Raw genomic sequence first — 18,998 nt, forward strand, 5'->3', positions numbered from 1 at the left:
TCCTCTGAAACTACCAGTCGAAATTCAATGAAACTTTACAAGCAGCTTCCTTGGGTGACCCTCTGCAAAAATACAACAAGGGTCACGATTGATCAACAATAATAACAACAGCAACAACAACAAAATGGCTGACTTCCTGTTTTGCTTTAAAAAAACATCTCCTCTGAAACTACCAGGCCAAATTCAATGGATATTTACAGGAAGCTTCATTGCATGGCCCTCTACAAAAATACAACAAGGCATTGAGATTGATAAACAACAACAACAACAACAACAACAACAACAACAAAATGGCCGACTTACTGTTTTGCTTTAAAAAACTCTCTGAAACTACCAGGCCAAATTCAATGAAACTTTACACTTCATTGCATGGTCATTTACAAATAGAAAACATGGCATCGTCGTCAGTAAAAATGTTTAAATTGCAACATTTTTATTAATGCTTTATAGTTGTAGCCCTTTGCTTAGGTGAGCGTTTTAGGGCCATCATGGCCCTCTTGTTATCGGACAAGTTTCTTCCGAGCAGAGTCCCTTAAAGCGAAATTCTAGATAAAATACATGTGAAACAGCGGGTAAACGGGCTGGATAAAAACTACTATTAACGTTGTGCAATTAATGTATTAAAGGGACTCGCTCATGGTTTGCAAAATACATTTTTTAATAAAACAAAATATAGTGCGGCAACTCATTATATTATCATTAGGATGGTTAACATTAGGATATTGACAGCTGGAACACATCAGAAAATGTTGATACTTGCTCAAATATCGTCTTTGATGACCACGATTTTTAATAGCGTTACTTACGGCTTTCAGCGATCCGTTGTTGCGTGATTGGTTGATTGACATGAGTTCGTGATGTTATCAATGTAGTGTTAAAATGTCAAAATATCCATATCTGCTGTGTAAGACTTTGTGGCCTAGTGGTTTAGGCGTCTGCTATCTTTTTTTCTTGACTTTACCGGCGTGGGTTCGCACCCCACTAAAACCAAATTAGTGTTGTAGATTACAATAATGATAAATTAAGTGTTTTTAGAAACATTACCGAGAAAACTACTCTGTTCCAAAAACATGAGCGAGTCCCTATAACTCAAGTAAATTGTTTAATTAAAATAATAAATTCAGTAGGTTACTTCTTTTGACAGCAAGGAGCATTTCCAACAGAAATAGGGCAACCGACCTTGAACCCGCCAACTATGTCGTTCTGTGGTTCAACACAAAGTTGTCTACAGAATACTTATCGACACAGAGGGACTGGATTATTTCCTTCATTGATGATATTGCGGATGGAAGCCACGTCGACATCTTCTTTTTCAACGTTTTAACTACTCAGCTCGTTCTGAGCTACACTAAACAAGCTTGGATCGACTCACATAAAGATGACTTACTGCAACTGAATTTAGATACAATAAATGCAAGGAAGTTGGTATCCTCTCCGGCTATTGAAAAAACCATAGATCAATGGTACTCAAAAGTGTACGATAATGGTCTTCCAAAGATTGCCATTTTTCTTGTTTCGTCTGAGGCTTTACTTCAAGTCGAGCTGGATAATCTCTTGGTCAAGACTTTTGTAGTAACGACTAAAGATGAAAAGCTAATTGATGATGGATGGACGTCCCTTGCTACCGACATGGACCACTTTCTGGACATGGACAATAAGAAAGAGTTGTACCAGTTGTTAACAATAGGTAAATACATGTTTCTTTGCATTTGTTTAAAGATGCACGCTTACTACCAAATAAGATTCACAACAATTAGTACAAAAGTTTCAATATATCAAAACTTTAGAAGAATTAATGTCGAAAACAATGGTTCTTGTGAAGGATACTTTTTTAATCTGAAAGGAAGGTGCAGAAAACACGGTATATCTACCTTATGAGACGATAGTAGATCACAGTAAATCTATAAACACTCAACAATCATTACATATCTTTCGTTTTCAGCTATTAAATACACGGCTACAATCTTGTTATCAGTAATTAATATTTTCTATAAATGCATTATTTATTAAGTACTCAATGGTTCAACACTAAAATTGTATGCTATACATGTGTACATGTATTGGTTTTGATTAAGATTGTCACTTTAATAATCACGATTTAGAAAGTTACACAATACTTACTTTATAGATACACACATGCGATGCGAAACCGACCAGTATTATAACGACAATATGTGCAAATATTGCTCTGATCTGAACTGTAAACGCACGGAAGATGGCAGGATTTTGTGCGAAACCAATAGTGATGCCACAAGAGATTGCATTTGTAAGTAATTCAATTCAACATACTAACCATTTCTTATTATAATGAAATTTACGCGATAAAAGCAAGCAATACGTACCAATCCATATACTTCCATGTTTATCTTTGATTGTGCATGAAAGCTCTAGTTTGAGAAAATGACTTGAATTGATTCGTGTTTTTGATTAAAATAGATTGGAGACCAGACGTTGGAAGTAAAGAAGATTCATCTAAAACAACAATTGAATCATATAGTACTGGAGACTTAACTATGCTCGGAACCACTGTTGGAGTGGAAGTAATTACAAAACCACACGTTCTTAAAAACATTATTATGGCTGGAACAATTGTTCAAACGACGACTCAAATTTATACGCGGGATCTACACTTTGCTTTTATCGTCTTGTTATCCATAGGAACCGCTGTTGTATTTGCCTTATTTATGGCAACAATATATAACAGACTTTTGCAGAGCAGGACTATTCCACCTGTGGTATGTTTCTTCTTACGTTATAATAACTATAAACAATATAATGCTAAAATTGAATATTTCCAACCTGTTTTGCTTTTAAATGAAGAATATTTATTATAGTTTTAAGAACTGGTTTTGGTTTTAAAATGCTTTCAATATACATGTAATGATATACTGATTCAATTAAGCTTGATTATGATCATAATAATTACACTGATGGTCGTTTCCTGGTTGAGAGGCAGAACACATAATCCACGCTCAATCTCTAATCTTTATTAAACAATCTACTTATCCAATGTTTTATGACAGGCACATGTTGCGAGGTCCTTGTGGAGTTCAATAGGGACTCTAGGAAGTAAGAATTCAGCTATCAACCAGCCAACACCAGCCACAAGAATGCGCCCTCAACCTTCTGCTCCTCCGGAAGACCAATTATCAATTGACCGAAGAAGCATTACTTCCTCACTAGTCACCAGACAATATTCGCCATCTGAATATTCTGATGGTGGGAATAATTGTGCTCTTCCTCATAGACCAGGTTCAGGTGTTGCCCACAACGATAAGGAGGGGCGCAAAAACTCGGATCAAGAAAATGAAGACAATGAAGACACTGACAGTGAGAATGGAACTTCTGAGGATGAGCAGGAAAGACGTCGTTTATTAGAAAACGAGAGGTCTGACGAAATAGGTGAAGACGAAGATTCTTCACTCGATGATTTAAAGCATAAAGGTAAGTTAAACATAGTATCATTATCCAAAACCTTAACACGTTAAATACAAAGTAATTATATACCCAACTCAGTACCCTTTATTACTTGTAGTCAAGTGCGATGTCACCCTTGTAAGACATGTATTTAAATAGATAATTGAATTACTGTATTTTATTCAGAAAACGACGTATGGACTGACAAGCCGTTCCGTGACATTCACAACAGTCTATGTGTGCAACATAAAGGTTTAGAAACAGAAACGGGAGACAATGGACAAAACACAGAAGAATCGACGGAGGATACTTCTGTTAAACGTGTTCACATGCAAAAAAGAGTGAATGAAGAAAAACCAAAAGAATCGACGGAGGGGACCTCTGTGAAACGTGTACACATGCGAAAAAGAGTGAATGAAGAAAAACCAGAAAAATCGACGGAGGGGACTTCTGTTAAACGTGTACACATGCGAAAAAGAGTAAATGAAGAAAAACCAAAAGAATCGACGGAGGAGACTTCTGTTAAACGTGTACACATGCCAAAAAGAGTGAATGAAGAAAACACAGAAGAATCGACAGAGGAGCCTTCTGTTAAACGTGTACACATGCATAAAGGAGTACATGAACAAAATACAGAAGAATCGACGGAGGAGAATGATGTTGAAAGATTGGCCATGCTGAAAGAAGTCCATGAACAAAACACAGAAGAATCGTCAGAGGAGACTGATGTTAAAAGTTTGGATATGCTGAATGAAGTCAATGAACAAAACACAGAAGAATCGTCAGAGGAGACAGCTGTTAAAAGTTTAGACATGCATGAAGAAGTCAATGAACGAAACACAGAAGACTCGCCAGAGGAGACTGTGGTTAAATGTTTAGATAAGCTTCCAGTACAAGCAACTTGTTAGTTGGTTACGTATTTTGAAAGTGTCTTTACTACCATGAGGGTATGTTTTAACTTTTAAGTGATTTAGAAAATTTAGAACACATTGTAGTTAATATAGTAATGTAGAATATTTTGGTTCACAGTAGTTATTAATGTCAGATGTTTTGGCACCAGTGAGCCTGACTAACATATGTAATAGACAGGCACATATTCACTAATGTCTGGAGTCTGAGTTTGTGACACACACTTAGAAAAGCAAATTTTAATTTTTTAACTAGAAAATGAAGTCTTTTGAAACATTTTAAAACCTAGTTTTCTGAGCCTGGGTTCCAACCTCAGACGTAAGATGTAAGTGAATATAGGCCAATTGATTAGTCGCCGAAGCAATTGTTAGCCTCAACTGATCAGTCGCCGAAGCAATTGTTGTCGAGATCATTTTGTGCAAGTTTGTATATCAACTATTTAATTTAACTATGTGCTTTCATTTATTTAAAACAATCCGTGATCCTGCGTTTGGTCAACTGGGTGCTTGAATGAGACTTGGCGAGGTCAACTGATTGCTTGAATGACAACTGGCGAGGTCAACTGATTGCTTGAATGACAACTGGCGAGGTCAACTGATTGCTTGAATGACAACTGGCTACTGGTCAGTTCAAGATTAATATTTTGATACTACGAATCTCTCATCCATAACCTGTTAAGAATCTCTTGAAATTGTTTTGCCGCCTTATTTTAAATATTGTATTTTGTACCACATTGGATATATTGCATATAATCTTTGTTTTCGTTACTTCTTAAATTTGCATATATACACGGAAACAGGTCATGAGGGATCATACTGTTCAACAACAACAGCAGCAATAATAACATTCTTAACGATAATAAGTTTTATTGCGTTGAGGCAAACCTGCATATCATACATTAAACACTAGTCATAGAGCATACAGAACTTGTTAAAAAAACAAGAAAAGGAAAGCATACCAAATACACATATACTATTAGTGATGAAAATAATAGTGAATGTAAACAAAAATGTGAATTAAATATTAACGATGCACTCTTACTACCAAATGAGATTTACCACAATTAATACTATTGTTTAAATATTCAATATAAATGTCGTAAACAATGGTTCTTATGAAGGATACTTAGTTTAATTTGGAAGAACGGTGCATAAAACACGGTATTTCCACCTAATGAGACTATTATAGTAGACCACAGTAAATCTTTTAGCATTCACCTATCATTTAATATTTTTGCGCTTTCTACAAGCACAGTTACAATCTTGCTATCAGTAGTTAATATTTTCCATAAATGCATTATGCATTATTTAGTAAGTTGTTAATGGTTTATCAGTCAAAATTGATTTTTGTTATACATGTGTATGTATTGATTTTGAGTAAGAGTGTCACTTTAATGAATAGTGTGATTTGATAACACAAGAGGTCATTCGGAACTCCTCGGCCATTTTATCGAAAACAACGTCGGATGTATTTGGACGGTTTACATACTTAAAAAGTGGTACGTTTAAGTCCGCTGCAAATATATCGCGTAGTAATTTTATTTAGAAGTTAAACTTTATGACTTAACTCTTGGGAATCTTAATTATGTTTGGAATAAAACACTTCACTTGCAATCCATTTAAACCAAGATCAATGCATACAACTCTTAAACACTACATTTAATTAATGATATTATTCAAAAAATTACGAACTACTTCAACTGATGTACCGGCATACGTCCGAGGTTGTTTTCGATAAAATGGCCGAGGAGTTCCGAATGACAAGTGGTGTTCAAGCAATAGGGTACTTTGAAGTTTGAGTGTATCCACACCCTACAATAAACAGCTAGCGTGCAGATAATTGACAATGATAATTCAATATAGGCATACCTGCACACATTCAACGACTTTCTTGACAACATGGTACAAAACAGTTACTGCACATACTTCCTTAGAAATTGAGTTCATACACTATCTCCGTTTTACACTTGACTATAAGTACAATACTTTTGTTTTGGTAACAGTAACTACTACCTTTAAAGCTGCACTCTCACAGATATACCATTTTTTACAACTTTTTTATTTTTGGTCTTGAAAATAGCAAATTTTTGCGTAAATACTTGCAAACCAATGATATAAGATTGCTGACAAAAAATCAGATCGAAGATTTTCATATTTCAGTTCGAAAATTAATGTTTAATGGCTTAAACCGTTACTAACGGTTTAGGAAAATGCATAAAACATCAATTTTTGAACTTAAATATAAAAATCTGCGATCTAATTTTTTGTCAGCAGTCTTATATAACTGGTTTCCATTGGTTTTCGCAAAAAATGGCTCGTTCCAAGACAAAAAATAAAAAGGTTGTCAAAACGTTCAATCTGTGAGAGTGCAGCTTTAACATGAAACATAAACTACATTATTGTTGTCTTCAGGATTGCTTTTGCACTTATTCAAGAGACACACCAGAGTTGCCAAAAACAAAGAATTATTTTGTGAACAATGTTTTACAATGTGCAGGTTTTTGCTAGCATCATATAACGTGTGATTTTTACAATGAAATTGTGTGTGTATATAACAGGTATTCCAAAATCTTTTTTTCTTCATCCGCTTTTTAATTCAGATGTTGGATAATGTTCTTTCTTTTACCCTTTCTTGATTTATTTAGAACTGTTATAAAATAAAATGTATTTTATTAAGTTGTTGTTGTTTTATTTTCAATGCATAGTGCGTACAATATTCATTATCTGTAAAATGTAATGAAACATATTTTCACTTTTCTAAAGCAAGGATAGTAGTAAAATTGAACCGGATGTCTGATCGTCAATGACACGCATTTCACTTCGCAGAATAAACACGTCATATAATAGTAACCATGTCGTCTGAAACAAAACAAGTACAGTTTGGAAGTGTGTTTTTTTTATATCGTTTCGTCATATGAAGCGACGAAATGCCGTCTATGTACATGGGAGCTCAGTCACAAAGATTGGATACGTTATTTGTGAAAAGGGACATGGTGAGGAAACACTTTCCTTATTCACTTCCACAAGCACCAGGCTTACGAACGGACTACACATTATATGATATAATTTTATTGGTGAGGTATCAGGTATTAAATTTGTTCCCGCAAAAATGTATCCGACCTGCATGTCCCTGGACCCCGTCCATGCCAAACTTCCAAGAGTGATAACCACCTAACTAGCATTGTTTTATTGTTGAAACTAATTGACGTGAAGTGAGGAAGTTACGTTCATCGTTGATTTTGTGGAATTCGCTAATTGATCTGTATTTGCAATTTGCTTGTCGGACATATTTTATTATTCCTTAGTTTCGTTTTATCTTGACACGGTTAGTGACTGAAGACATGCACTATCCTACATTAATTTAATACGTTAATTAAGTTAATTCAGGGTACTCACCTCTGATTGCCATGCATATGGTAGTGATAAGAGATGCAGTAATCTACTTAAACAGACGTGTCTGCTTCAAAATATCGTGCACAAATTTAAACCAATCAAAAACAGACTAGATGAAACTGCGCAATTAGTCGTACCAGTATATAAACGGGTAGCTTACGCTATACCTTCCTTTTTTGGAATACTTAAGAATGCATCAGTCACACACCATAGGATCTGCCCTATGGTTTATTCTTGTGCATTCGTGTGTGCTTTTTAGTAAAACATGTTTGGCTTCAAGTAAGTTTTCACTTTTGTTTAGTTGGCTTAATATTCATATAGTTTTGTTTTATTGTTGGAGTTGAGTTTAATTTTATTTTTTTATTAAAAACACACCTTTCTGTTGAATGCATTGCTTACATTTCTGAACACTAAAGCACAGCTTTTTAGTCATTGGTTACAAGCACTATTTCGTTGTTCTTAAATGATCTTGTATAGGTCTGGGTTTCTTTCGATTGTCTTGTCTGTACGGTTTTTATCTTTACACACTTTTCAATTACATGTAGGTTTTTACGGTAATATATATATATATATGAGTTAATTGGAGCTCTTAGTTGCGTGAAAACTATAAACTTAAATAATTAACTTCCATTAAAGTTATTTGTTCATACTGTTCAGATTTTTAAATCTAACTATTGCAGAATATGTTTGGTATGTGACAATGCACAAATGTTTATTAAAAAAACTACCCAGTAAACACGTAAGTCATCATGGGAAACCACTACTTGGTAGCTTGGTAAAACCTAAATCTATTTTAAATATAAATCGTGCAGTACATATGCTATAATAAAAAAGTACAAACATGTATATGTGCCAAATGTTGAATAAGCAAGTAATTAAATTCTATTTAAGATATTTTGATACTGTTCATTTTTTTTTAAATCTAACTATTACTGAATATGTTGGTATGTGACCATGAACAATTGTTTATTCCAAACTAACCAGTGAGCATACACGGACCAAACACGTACGCCAATAGGGGGAAACCACTACTAGCTATATTTATCGATTCATAATGCGCGTTTACAACTTTAAAATAGGTTATGCTCTTTGTTTATATCGTTATATAAATGATAACTTAATTTTCACAATAATAATTTTCAATGAAAGACTGGTATCAATTTTAAATATTCCATTAATTAATGTTGGATTTGTAAACTATCAAGCTTGCATGATCATATTGTAAAGAACAGTAGCTTGCGTTTCAATAGGAGACAGAACACAGTGATACACGTACAAAACGACTGCGACTTTCTCATTGACTACCTTTGCAAAACCGATTGCCGGGCCATCTGGATAATAAATGTTCTGTTTTGATCTGTTCTGTTCTATGTTCATGTGATTTTCTAAAACCTTTAACATGGAATTAGTACGGTGCGAAGGCGGTTACCCAAAACATTTATCAATTAAAATATTTAATTTTGATATGCTGTGGTCGAATACCGTTGTGCATCTTTCGTTCGATCAGTGTTTTTTTTGGCTTTGAACTCTAAATGTATCTAAATAGGATTTTGACAATTACATTTCAGACTACTGGGCTATGATAATAGAGTAGTACAAACACTGCATGCATACATGTATGCATTTTCTAAAGGAAAAGAAACGCAATATTGATAATTGGTATCTCAGTTGAAACGATTTCTTCGTACGTTGTAGAAAGTGTTTATATTAGGTGGCGAAGATGTTTTCCCGGGTGATGTTCAGTTCATTTTTTTTGTGTGTATTAGTATATTTGGCATTTAATATTTACCCATTTAATTACAGCGGTTATATAAAGACATAATGCATTTTTTATTATTGACAACTACTCATTGCTTTATAACAACTATATGCCACATAGTAACATATACTGAATACAATGCTCATTACTCATGCTCATTACTCGATAGCTGATAGCATGTATACATTCGTATATAAATAGCTGATATGGATATTCCATTGGTTTTCCAGATTTCGTTATTTTTATAAACAGATAATTCATGAGTAATTATAGGTCATTCATATCGTTGAATACTTGAATGGTTTAAACCTGATATGATTAATTGTCATGTTTTTGGAAATGATTTTCTGAATTTAAAAAAATGACAAGGAAAATATTTTGTTCGAGTATTTATGCGTTTGATCTAAACGCACCAATTTGTAGATGCGTGCACGAAAAAAATGAAACATATCGATATACATGTATCGGAAGGGAAAACACGAAATGGATCTCATTCCATGTACTACAAACCCATATCGTCTCAGTTTTAGATCACACATTCTTGAGAAATGATTAATTTGCATACATTTGGAAAGTTTATTTTAGAGATCTTTCTTTGTATGATTTTTATAATTGTGTATGGCTTCATCTTTAGCTGTGCTTTTTGTTCTCTTTCTAATATTTCAATTGTATTGGGTGCTTAAGTGTTTTATCTCTATCAGCCAATCAGCGATTCTTTTTTGTGTGGGTTTACCAATGATGTGACATGTAAACAAACAATTATTTCTATAAGTTAATGCGCTTATTTAGTCGCCTTTCAACTTACAATTGAAAACATTCACAACAACCCCTTACTGACGTTTACAAGATGCATTGACTGGAATCTAGAATGAAAATATGGATAATAAGGTATATTTATCATACAAAATTAAATTCACCATCACAAACATAGCAAATAGGTCAAGAATTGCATAAAAACAACAACAAGCAAATCTAAAATATTAAACTCGTGTAGAATCAGAAAATAACATAGACCTTAAAAGGCTAAGAAATATTTTCATATCTTTTCTGTAAAGAAATGGTTTAGAAATTAACGTCACTCACTTGTTTGTTTACATCGGTTGTGATCCGTGATGAACCATGTGAGAACCCCTTTATGTCACGTGATTCCTCGAACTGGGTATTCTTTATGCAATTAAATTAAATTCAATATTCATGTATTACATCATTCATTGTATATGTCCGTCTTTTATTACACAACATCTGATTGGATGTATCCTTCTTAGACCAAAGTCAACATTAAATACCAGCCCTGATCAATAAGCTCGAATCTATTCGGATTAATAATAACCAAGACGTTGCATTATTCATTACCTTCATCCTTTTGAAACACTTTTCACAAATTTGCAAAAAATCGTTACAATAATGATTGATAAATTAAAACAACCATTTCTTCGTTTATTAACACATTTGGAATCACTTTTGTTATATTTTTGTATATTTCTTTAATTTTATGCAAACATCCCTGTATATATTTTTTTAAATGTACCAGCTTACAGGACTACTAATCATTGATATTTCTAGATATTTTGCATATACGAGTATTAACGTTTTTACACATGTTATAAAGGTATTTAACTTACAGATGCAGAAAGCGCACATCAGGCACACTACTGTATCCAGTGGCCGGCCATAGCAGAGAGTCAATTTGCCCACGAACGTGATTGGCTCATTCGTTTTGCCGAGTGGTTACCAGATGGAAGCAAAATATATATCTTTAGGGTTAATTCGTTGAACCTGGAGAAATTGTTTATAGAAAAGAGATCTGATAACATGGATGATATCAGAGATATCCTGCTGTCTTTAAAACCTGCTGGGATTGGTCGCGAGGTTTCTGCGGAACAGCTGAATGCAAATCTTTTAGAATGCTTTCCAAAAGCTAATTCTAGACGCTATACACCAGACATGGCCGAAATATTTATGATAATTGGACAAACAAATTTGGATATAACGAATGGTTTTCGGGACACGGAGATTAAAATGTATGCAATTATATTTGGGGAAGTCGTAAATAAAGATTGGCTACCGTTTGTTACAGATGTCAATCATGTCATATCTGCATCAAATGAGGCACTTCTTTATGATAGCCTTATCAAAGGTACGTATGATGTAATCATGTCAGTTTACCTTGGATGTGACGGTTCAATTTCATGTACAATTAGATACATAACCTGAGTGTTTAACTCGTTTATAACGCATTTGCATGGTGGTATCATCGTTATGTTGTCATTTTGCATAGATACGTTTGTACAATTAAATTTGTTTACAATACTTAACTCAACTCAACTCAAATGAATATTCTTCTATTATATCACAGTTTGCATTTAAGTAATACATGAAATCTCGCGATATTTAAACTAATGTACTTAAGTTTTCACCTCATGCACGCAATTATCATAATTCATATTACCATCACTCAATATCTATCTGAACTCATTTTGTCATAGAACAGCATGGCTTGATTCAAAATTATAAATGCTCTATTCTTTTGTAAAAGAGCATTATCATATGTATAATGTTGATACACATATTTACTCTTTATTTGTTTTCATTTTATATATTGTGTTAAATGCGTTTAGATTGAGAACTGACTTAAGTGATCCTGAATACTCTCATGCTCATGGCCTTTTAAACTGTACTGAATACTACCACTGAAACGGACTGGTGCGTTATTTATAAAAGGTTATATAGTTCTCTTCCCATTCGCGCTAAAAAAATTAGCATTACCTGGAAATTAAAAAGAGTACCATTTCTTGCAGATACAAACAAAAGATGTCGCAAATATGAATACTACCAAACCTCAATTCCAAAGGGGTGCACGTCTTGCACCAATGTTTGTAATGACGGGCCGCGATACTACTGCACCTACAAAGGCTTTGAAGAGGAGTGCGAATGTAAGTACAACCGATACTACTCATTAGACATATATTATTTAGATATGTATACAAACATTTGTGTGTAATTCAATAACCTATAATCAACAATACGTGTTATACTAACAACTCCTCATCACGGACTTATTTTACGAAAATATATGTGCTCATTTTATATCAATTTTATTAATGTTATATGTTAGAAGAACAGAAATACAGTGATCCTAACATCATACTAGTAGAGAAATTATCCTATCAACCCCTTATTAGAGAAAGGCAAGGGTTTTAAATAATATAGTAAGACAATGGTAAAACTCCTAACGTACTCTTGTTAGCGAAATACTAAGATCCTGCCAACATCTTCTCCTACAGAGGCAAATATACTAACATCATCTTGTCAGAAAAAGACAAAGATCCTTCCATCATCATGTTAGAGAATGACAACTATTCTAACATCATCTTGTCAAAGAATTGCTAAGATCCTTCCATGATCTTGTTAGAGACAGACAAATATTCTAACATCATCTTGTCAGAGAAAGGCAAAGATCCTTCCATGATCTTGTTAGTGACAGACAAATATTCTAACATCATCTTGTCAGAGAAAGGCAAAGATCCTTCCATGATCTTGTTAGAGACAGACAAATATTCTAACATCATCTTGTTAGAGAAAGGCAAAGATCCTTCCATGATCTTGTTAGAGACAGACAAATATTCTAACATCATCTTGTCAGAGAAAGGCAAAGATCATTTCATCATCATGTTAGAGAATGACAACTATTCTAACATCATCTTGTCAAAGAATTGCTAAGATCCTTCCATTATCTTGTCAGAGAAAGACAAAACTCCTGCCGTCATCTTGTTGGAGAAAGGCAAAGATCCTTCCATCATCTTGTCAGAGAAAGACAAATATCCCAATATGATCTTGTCAAAGAAAGGCAAACATTCTAACACCATCAAATGTCAAACAGACACACATAATCATAATAATCATATTCCCTCTTTAGATCTCCTTGACCTCTGGCGAAGACAGGCAATCACGACAAGTACAACATCAACTACGCAGTCTTCAAACATTAATCAAGAAAATGGCAGTTCCGGGGGTTCTGATTCCAAGTCAAAAACTGTCATTATAATGATAATAGTCATTATAATTTCGGCGATAGCGGCGATTGCATCGATTGCGGCTTTTATTGCAGCTTCCGTGAAGAACGGCAGTACTATACGCCAATGGATAAAAAAGTATGTGCAAATGAAGAGTAATGTACTTTCAATTTATTACATTTAAGTTTATCATTCAATAGTTTTCCTCTTTTTAGCCCACCTTTAAGCTTTAAGAATCGGTGATTGTCCGTCGTCCGTCGTCCATCCACACTTAGTTTGTTAACACTCTAGGGGTCACATTTTTGCTACAATCATCACGTCCCAGAAACAACTCGGACGTGTTCGAAGATGGGTCAACGACTAGGTTCCAGCACCCAAATATGGAAAAAAAAACCTTGTTAACACTCTAAAGGTGACACTTTCAGCACAAATATCCTGATGGGGGGGGGGGGTCAAAAACTAAGTCACAAAGCTCATATATGAAAAAAAACCTTGTTAATACTCAAGAGGTAACATTTTCAGCCAATTATCCTGCAAATTTGTCAGAAAGGTTGTTTTGATGATTTCTAGCTCAAGTTCGAATATTGGTCATCTGGGGTCAAAAACTAGGTCACAGAGCCCAATTATGGAAATACCTTGTTAACACTCTAGGTGTAACATTTTCAGCCCAAATACCCCGGAAATTTGTCAGAAAAATTGTTTTCATGATTTCTATCTCAAGTTTGAATATGGGTCGTCTGGGGTTCAAAACTAGGTCACAGAGCCCAAATATTTAAATACCTTGTTAACACTCTAGATGTAACATTTTCAGCCCAAATATCCTGGAAATTTGTCAGAAAAATTGTTTTTATGATTTCTAGCTCAAGTTTGAATATGGGTCGTCTGGCGTTAAAAACTAGGTCACAGAGCCCAAATATTTAAATACCTTGTTAACACTCTCGATGTAACATTTTTAACCCAAATATCCTGGAAATTTGTCAAAAAGGTTGATTTCATGATTTTTAACTCAAGTTCGTTTATGGGTCATCTGGGGTCAAAAACTAGGTCACAGAGCCCAAATATGAAAAAAAAACTTGTTAACACTCTCGATGTAACATTTTTAACCCAAATATCCAGGAAATTTGTCAGAAAGGTTGTTTTGATAATTTCTAGCTCAAGTTCGAATATGAGTCATCTAGGGTTAACTAGGTAACAAAGCACAAATATGGAAATACCTTCTCAGCACTCTCGATGTAACCTTTTTCGGCCCAAAAATTCTGGAAATTTGTCAGAAAGGTTATTTTGATGATTACTAGCTCAAGTTCGATTATGGGTCAATTTCTAGCTTCAGTTCGAATATGGGTCATCTAGGGTTAAAAACTAGGTCACAGAGCCCAATTATGAAAATGCCTTGTTAACACTCTAGAGGTAACATTTTCATACATCAGAGAAGCCAAATCCCTGTTATTGCCCTTTAATTATCAACAAGTCTATAGCACAAAGTTTTACTGAGGTGAGCGACATAGGGCCTTCCTGGCCCTCTTGTTTATATATTACCAGTACACAGACAAGGGCTATTTATTCCTAAATTTGGTTAAACTCAGTGTCCCATCTACTACAAAGGACCTGAGCAATAACTGACGTTTCTTTTCACACTAATTATGTGACTCAAACTCTTCTTTATGTGACTTTTTTCAGTTACATAACCGTGGACAAAATGGATCCGCTGCATCAATGGAATTAGGCGAAGAAACGGTACCTTTAAATGAAACAGACGAAGGGAATACTTTATCGAACAACAACACTAAGTATGAGGATATAAAATAGAGTTATACAATGTTAATTGTTACCTTATACTGATCGTTTTGTTTAAATGTTTGTGTTAAGCCCTATACTCGCTGTTTAGATTTATTATATAAAATACTCTAAAAGTCCTACCATCCTTCCGCATTTAAGGCGTTCCGCTCTATCAACAGGCTCATTGAACCAAGTACGATTAGTCTGTTCCTATTACATATGAGTCTCAAGATATGACAGAATGGATTTCTGCAATGAAAAATACCTTTCTGATTAGGCCGTACCAAATTGAGTCCTTGTTTAACGTCATGATCCAATTTGAAAATCTACCTACCGGGCAGGAAAGACAACACATAATAATAGTTAGTACAAGATTAATGAAGAAATTTTGCGTAATTAAATAAGCCACTTGAGCTTGAAACGCTTAAGAACTTTGGGCGAGATAACGCTAAACATAGAATTAAATTGACGAGACCTAATTAATTTACTGTGATATTTTTCTTTATTTAAGAAATGGAACAGAAGCACCAGTGTCTCAGAATTCAGCTTATCCATCAGTTTCGACTTGCATCAACGTCACTGCCGATGATGGTTTATTGAGGGACAAAGATGGAAACATCGCCGTACTTTTAGATAACATTCATAAAGGTAATATTTATTACTGGCTTAAGATATAATTATTTTTTTTTATCGTTTTGATACTAATGTAATAAACAGTCTTGATTTTAATATGTTTATTTCATGGAACATATTCTCCCGACTTTATTTTACTTTATTCTCCACAGGATCTTTTGCCCCCAAAAAAAGGAACCAGTAACCCCATTTCACTTCAATTCCTGTGTTTGTGTAGTTTTTATATGGTTTAATACGAGTACGATACAATGTATTTTATAGTGGCAGCAATGGAGGCCTCCGAACGAGTCGAGAATGTCAATCCTGTTGACAGCAGGGAGCCAGCAGGAACCCAAGCTTCAGATTGATAATTGTGTGGAGAATTGTTAGTTTCAAGATTTCTTACAAACATATTAAGAATTTCAGTTCAATATTATGTCAGTGTAACAAATTAAAATGAATTGAAAGACAAGTTTAAAATGATATATACAACTTATCATTGTAATTAGTTAAATTATTGCACAGACGTATCATTTCAAAAAAGCAATAGTACGATACAACCGTTGATAACATGGGGCAAACAATTTCTTGTTTTGTCATACACATCAAAATGAATACCATTTATTTGTTCAATCATCATTTGTTTTGTCTTCCAATTAAGTTAAAGATATTGTTCCGATACGATACACCACCAACATTTAAACGAGTTTATTAGCAGATTAAAAACCAACTCACAATGTCATGCAGTTTACACGTGAAATATATATTTCAATATTCACTGAGCCATACGATTACTCTTAAAAGTCTTACAATGTCACTAATATTGTTATAAAAATGTAGCAAATACAATGTCTTTTGTTATAAAAAAGTAACAAATACAATGTCATTTGTTATAAAAGCATGTAAATACAATATAATTTGTAATACATAACATGCAAATACAATGCCACTAATATTGCTATTAAAATGTAGCAAATACAATGGCATTTGTTATAAAAAAAGTAACAAATACAATGTCATTTGTTATAAAAAGCATGTAAATACAATGTAATTTGTAATACATAACATGCAAATACAATGTCACTAATATTGCTATTAAAATGTAGCAAATACAATGTCATTTGTTATAAAAAAGTAACAAATACAATGTCATTTTTTATAAAAAGCATGTAAATACAATGTAATTTGTAATACATAACATGCAAATACAATGTCACTAATATTGCTATTAAAATGTAGCAAATACAATGTCATTTGTTATAAAAAAAGTAACAACTACAATGTCATTTGTTATAAAAAAGCATGTAAATACAATGTAATTTGTAATACATAACATGCAAATACAATGTCACTAATATTGTTATAAAAATGTAGCAAATACAATGTCATTTGTTATAAAAAAAGTAACAAATACAATGTCATTTGTTATAAAAAGCATGTAAATACAATGTAATTTGTAATACATAACATGCAAATACAATGTCACTAATATTGCTATTAAAATGTAGCAAATACAATGTCATTTGTTATAAAAAAGTAACAAATACAATGTCATTGTTATAAAAAAGCATGTAAATACATGTCATTTTTAATAACAAAAACAGGCAAATACAATGCCATTTGTTAAAAAAAGCATGCAAATACAATGTCATTTGTAATACATAACATGCGAATACAATGTCATTTGTTATGAAAAGAGTGCCAATACAATGTCATTTGTAATACTTAACATGTAAATGCAATGTCATTTGTTATAAAAAGTAGCATATACAATGTCATTTGTTATAAAAAGTAGCAAATACAATGTCATTTGTTATAAAAAAGCATGTTAATACAATGTCATTTGTCACAAAAAATCATTTAAATGCAATGGTCCTATGTTTATAAAATGTAGCAAATACAATGTCATTTGTTTAAAAAGTAGCAAATACAATGTCATGTGTTATAAAAAGCATGCAAATACAATGTCATTTGTTATATAAAGCATGCAAAAATAATGTCATTTGTTATAAAAAGTAGCAAATACAATGTCATTTGTAATTTAAAAGTTGCAAATACAATGTCATTTGTTATGAAGTTGCAAATACAATGTCATTTGTTATAAAAATGCATGAAAATACAATGTAATTTGTAATACATAACATGCAAATACAATGTCACTAATATTGTTATAAAAATGTAGCAAATACAATGTCATTTGTTATAAAAAAAAAGTAACAAATACAATGTCATTTGTTATAAAAAGCATGTAAATACAATGTAATTTGTAATACATAACATGCAAATACAATGTCACTAATATTGCTATTAAAATGTAGCAAATACAATGTCATTTGTTATAAAAAAGTAACAAATACAATGTCATTGTTATAAAAAAGCATGTAAATACAATGTCATTTTTAATAACAAAAACATGCAAATACAATGCCATTTGTTAAAAAAAGCATGCAAATACAATGTCATTTGTAATACATAACATGCGAATACAATGTCATTTGTTATGAAAAGAGTGCCAATGCAATGTCATTTGTAATACTTAACATGTAAATGCAATGTCATTTGTTATAAAAAGTAGCAAATACAATGTCATTTGTTATAAAAAAGCATGTTAATACAATGTCATTTGTCACAAAAAATCATTTAAATGCAATGGTCCTATGTTTATAAAATGTAGCAAATACAATGCCATTTGTTTAAAAGGTAGCAAATACAATGTCATGTGTTATAAAAAGCATGCAAATACAATGTCATTTGTTATATAAAGCATGCAAAAATAATGTCATTTGTTATAAAAAGTAGCAAATACAATGTCATTTGTAATTTAAAAGTTGCAAATACAATGCCATTTGTTATGAAGTTGCAAATACAATGTCATTTGTTATAAAAATGCATGAAAATACAATTGCATTTATTACATTTGTTACAAAAAGTAGCAAATACAATGTCATTTGTGATAAAAAGCTGCAAATACAATGCCATATGTTATAAAAAAAAGCATTAAAATACAATGGCAATTGTAACTGAAAAGTAGCAAATACAGTGTCATTTGTTATCAAAAGCATGTTTAACATAATGCCATGTGTTACAAAAAAGTAGCAAATACAATGTCATTTGTTATAA

At 32.8% G+C, this 18,998-nt stretch overlaps 2 protein-coding genes and 1 long non-coding RNA gene across 4 annotated transcripts in view; 2 read left to right on the forward strand and 1 right to left on the reverse strand.

Annotated features, from left to right (window-relative positions):
- Nucleotides 1-7,178, forward strand: part of LOC128234676 (uncharacterized) — a 9,208-nt gene extending 2,030 nt beyond the window's left edge. Inside the window, exons 2-7 of one of the 2 annotated variants that reach the window (XR_008260998.1) lie at nucleotides 1,128-1,687; nucleotides 2,129-2,266; nucleotides 2,437-2,735; nucleotides 3,024-3,444; nucleotides 3,604-4,949; nucleotides 6,738-7,178. Coding sequence is in view for 1 of the 2 variants with exons in the window: in XM_052949079.1 (XP_052805039.1) it covers nucleotides 1,145-1,687; nucleotides 2,129-2,266; nucleotides 2,437-2,735; nucleotides 3,024-3,444; nucleotides 3,604-4,325 (2,123 nt within the window). In the remaining variant the exon portion in view is untranslated. Of the gene's footprint in view, nucleotides 1-1,127; nucleotides 1,688-2,128; nucleotides 2,267-2,436; nucleotides 2,736-3,023; nucleotides 3,445-3,603 lie in introns of both variants that reach the window. The other variant, XM_052949079.1, reaches the window with a different exon arrangement.
- The window catches only part of LOC128234680 (uncharacterized), a 23,286-nt gene extending 12,046 nt beyond the window's left edge, over nucleotides 1-11,240 (reverse strand). Inside the window, exons 1-2 of the long non-coding RNA XR_008260999.1 lie at nucleotides 11,100-11,240; nucleotides 10,561-10,641 (exon numbers count right to left, since the gene is read on the reverse strand). This is a non-coding gene — a long non-coding RNA (uncharacterized LOC128234680). The remainder of the gene's footprint in view (nucleotides 1-10,560; nucleotides 10,642-11,099) is intronic.
- On the forward strand, nucleotides 7,854-17,068 carry LOC128234679 (uncharacterized). Its single transcript, XM_052949082.1, has 7 exons — nucleotides 7,854-7,997; nucleotides 11,102-11,614; nucleotides 12,276-12,410; nucleotides 13,394-13,628; nucleotides 15,168-15,277; nucleotides 15,778-15,914; nucleotides 16,161-17,068. Exons 1-5 carry the CDS (start codon nucleotides 7,910-7,912, stop codon nucleotides 15,211-15,213), a joined length of 1,017 nt encoding a protein of 338 aa, XP_052805042.1. The 5' UTR covers nucleotides 7,854-7,909; the 3' UTR covers nucleotides 15,214-15,277; nucleotides 15,778-15,914; nucleotides 16,161-17,068.
- Nucleotides 17,069-18,998: the final 1,930 nt, after the last annotated feature.

Source organism: Mya arenaria, chromosome 5, assembly GCF_026914265.1.
Source record: "Mya arenaria isolate MELC-2E11 chromosome 5, ASM2691426v1".
Taxonomy (NCBI): domain Eukaryota; kingdom Metazoa; phylum Mollusca; class Bivalvia; order Myida; family Myidae; genus Mya; species Mya arenaria.

Excerpts from the sequence above, each read along its gene's own strand:
- LOC128234679 (XM_052949082.1), top strand. The coding sequence starts at position 7,910 with ATGCATCAGTCACACACCATAGGATCTGCCCTATGGTTTATTCTTGTG. Across the intron at positions 11,615-12,275 it reads TTATGATAGCCTTATCAAAG|ATACAAACAAAAGATGTCGC; the intron begins GTACGTATGATG and ends CATTTCTTGCAG. Across the intron at positions 13,629-15,167 it reads ATACGCCAATGGATAAAAAA|TTACATAACCGTGGACAAAA; the intron begins GTATGTGCAAAT and ends GACTTTTTTCAG.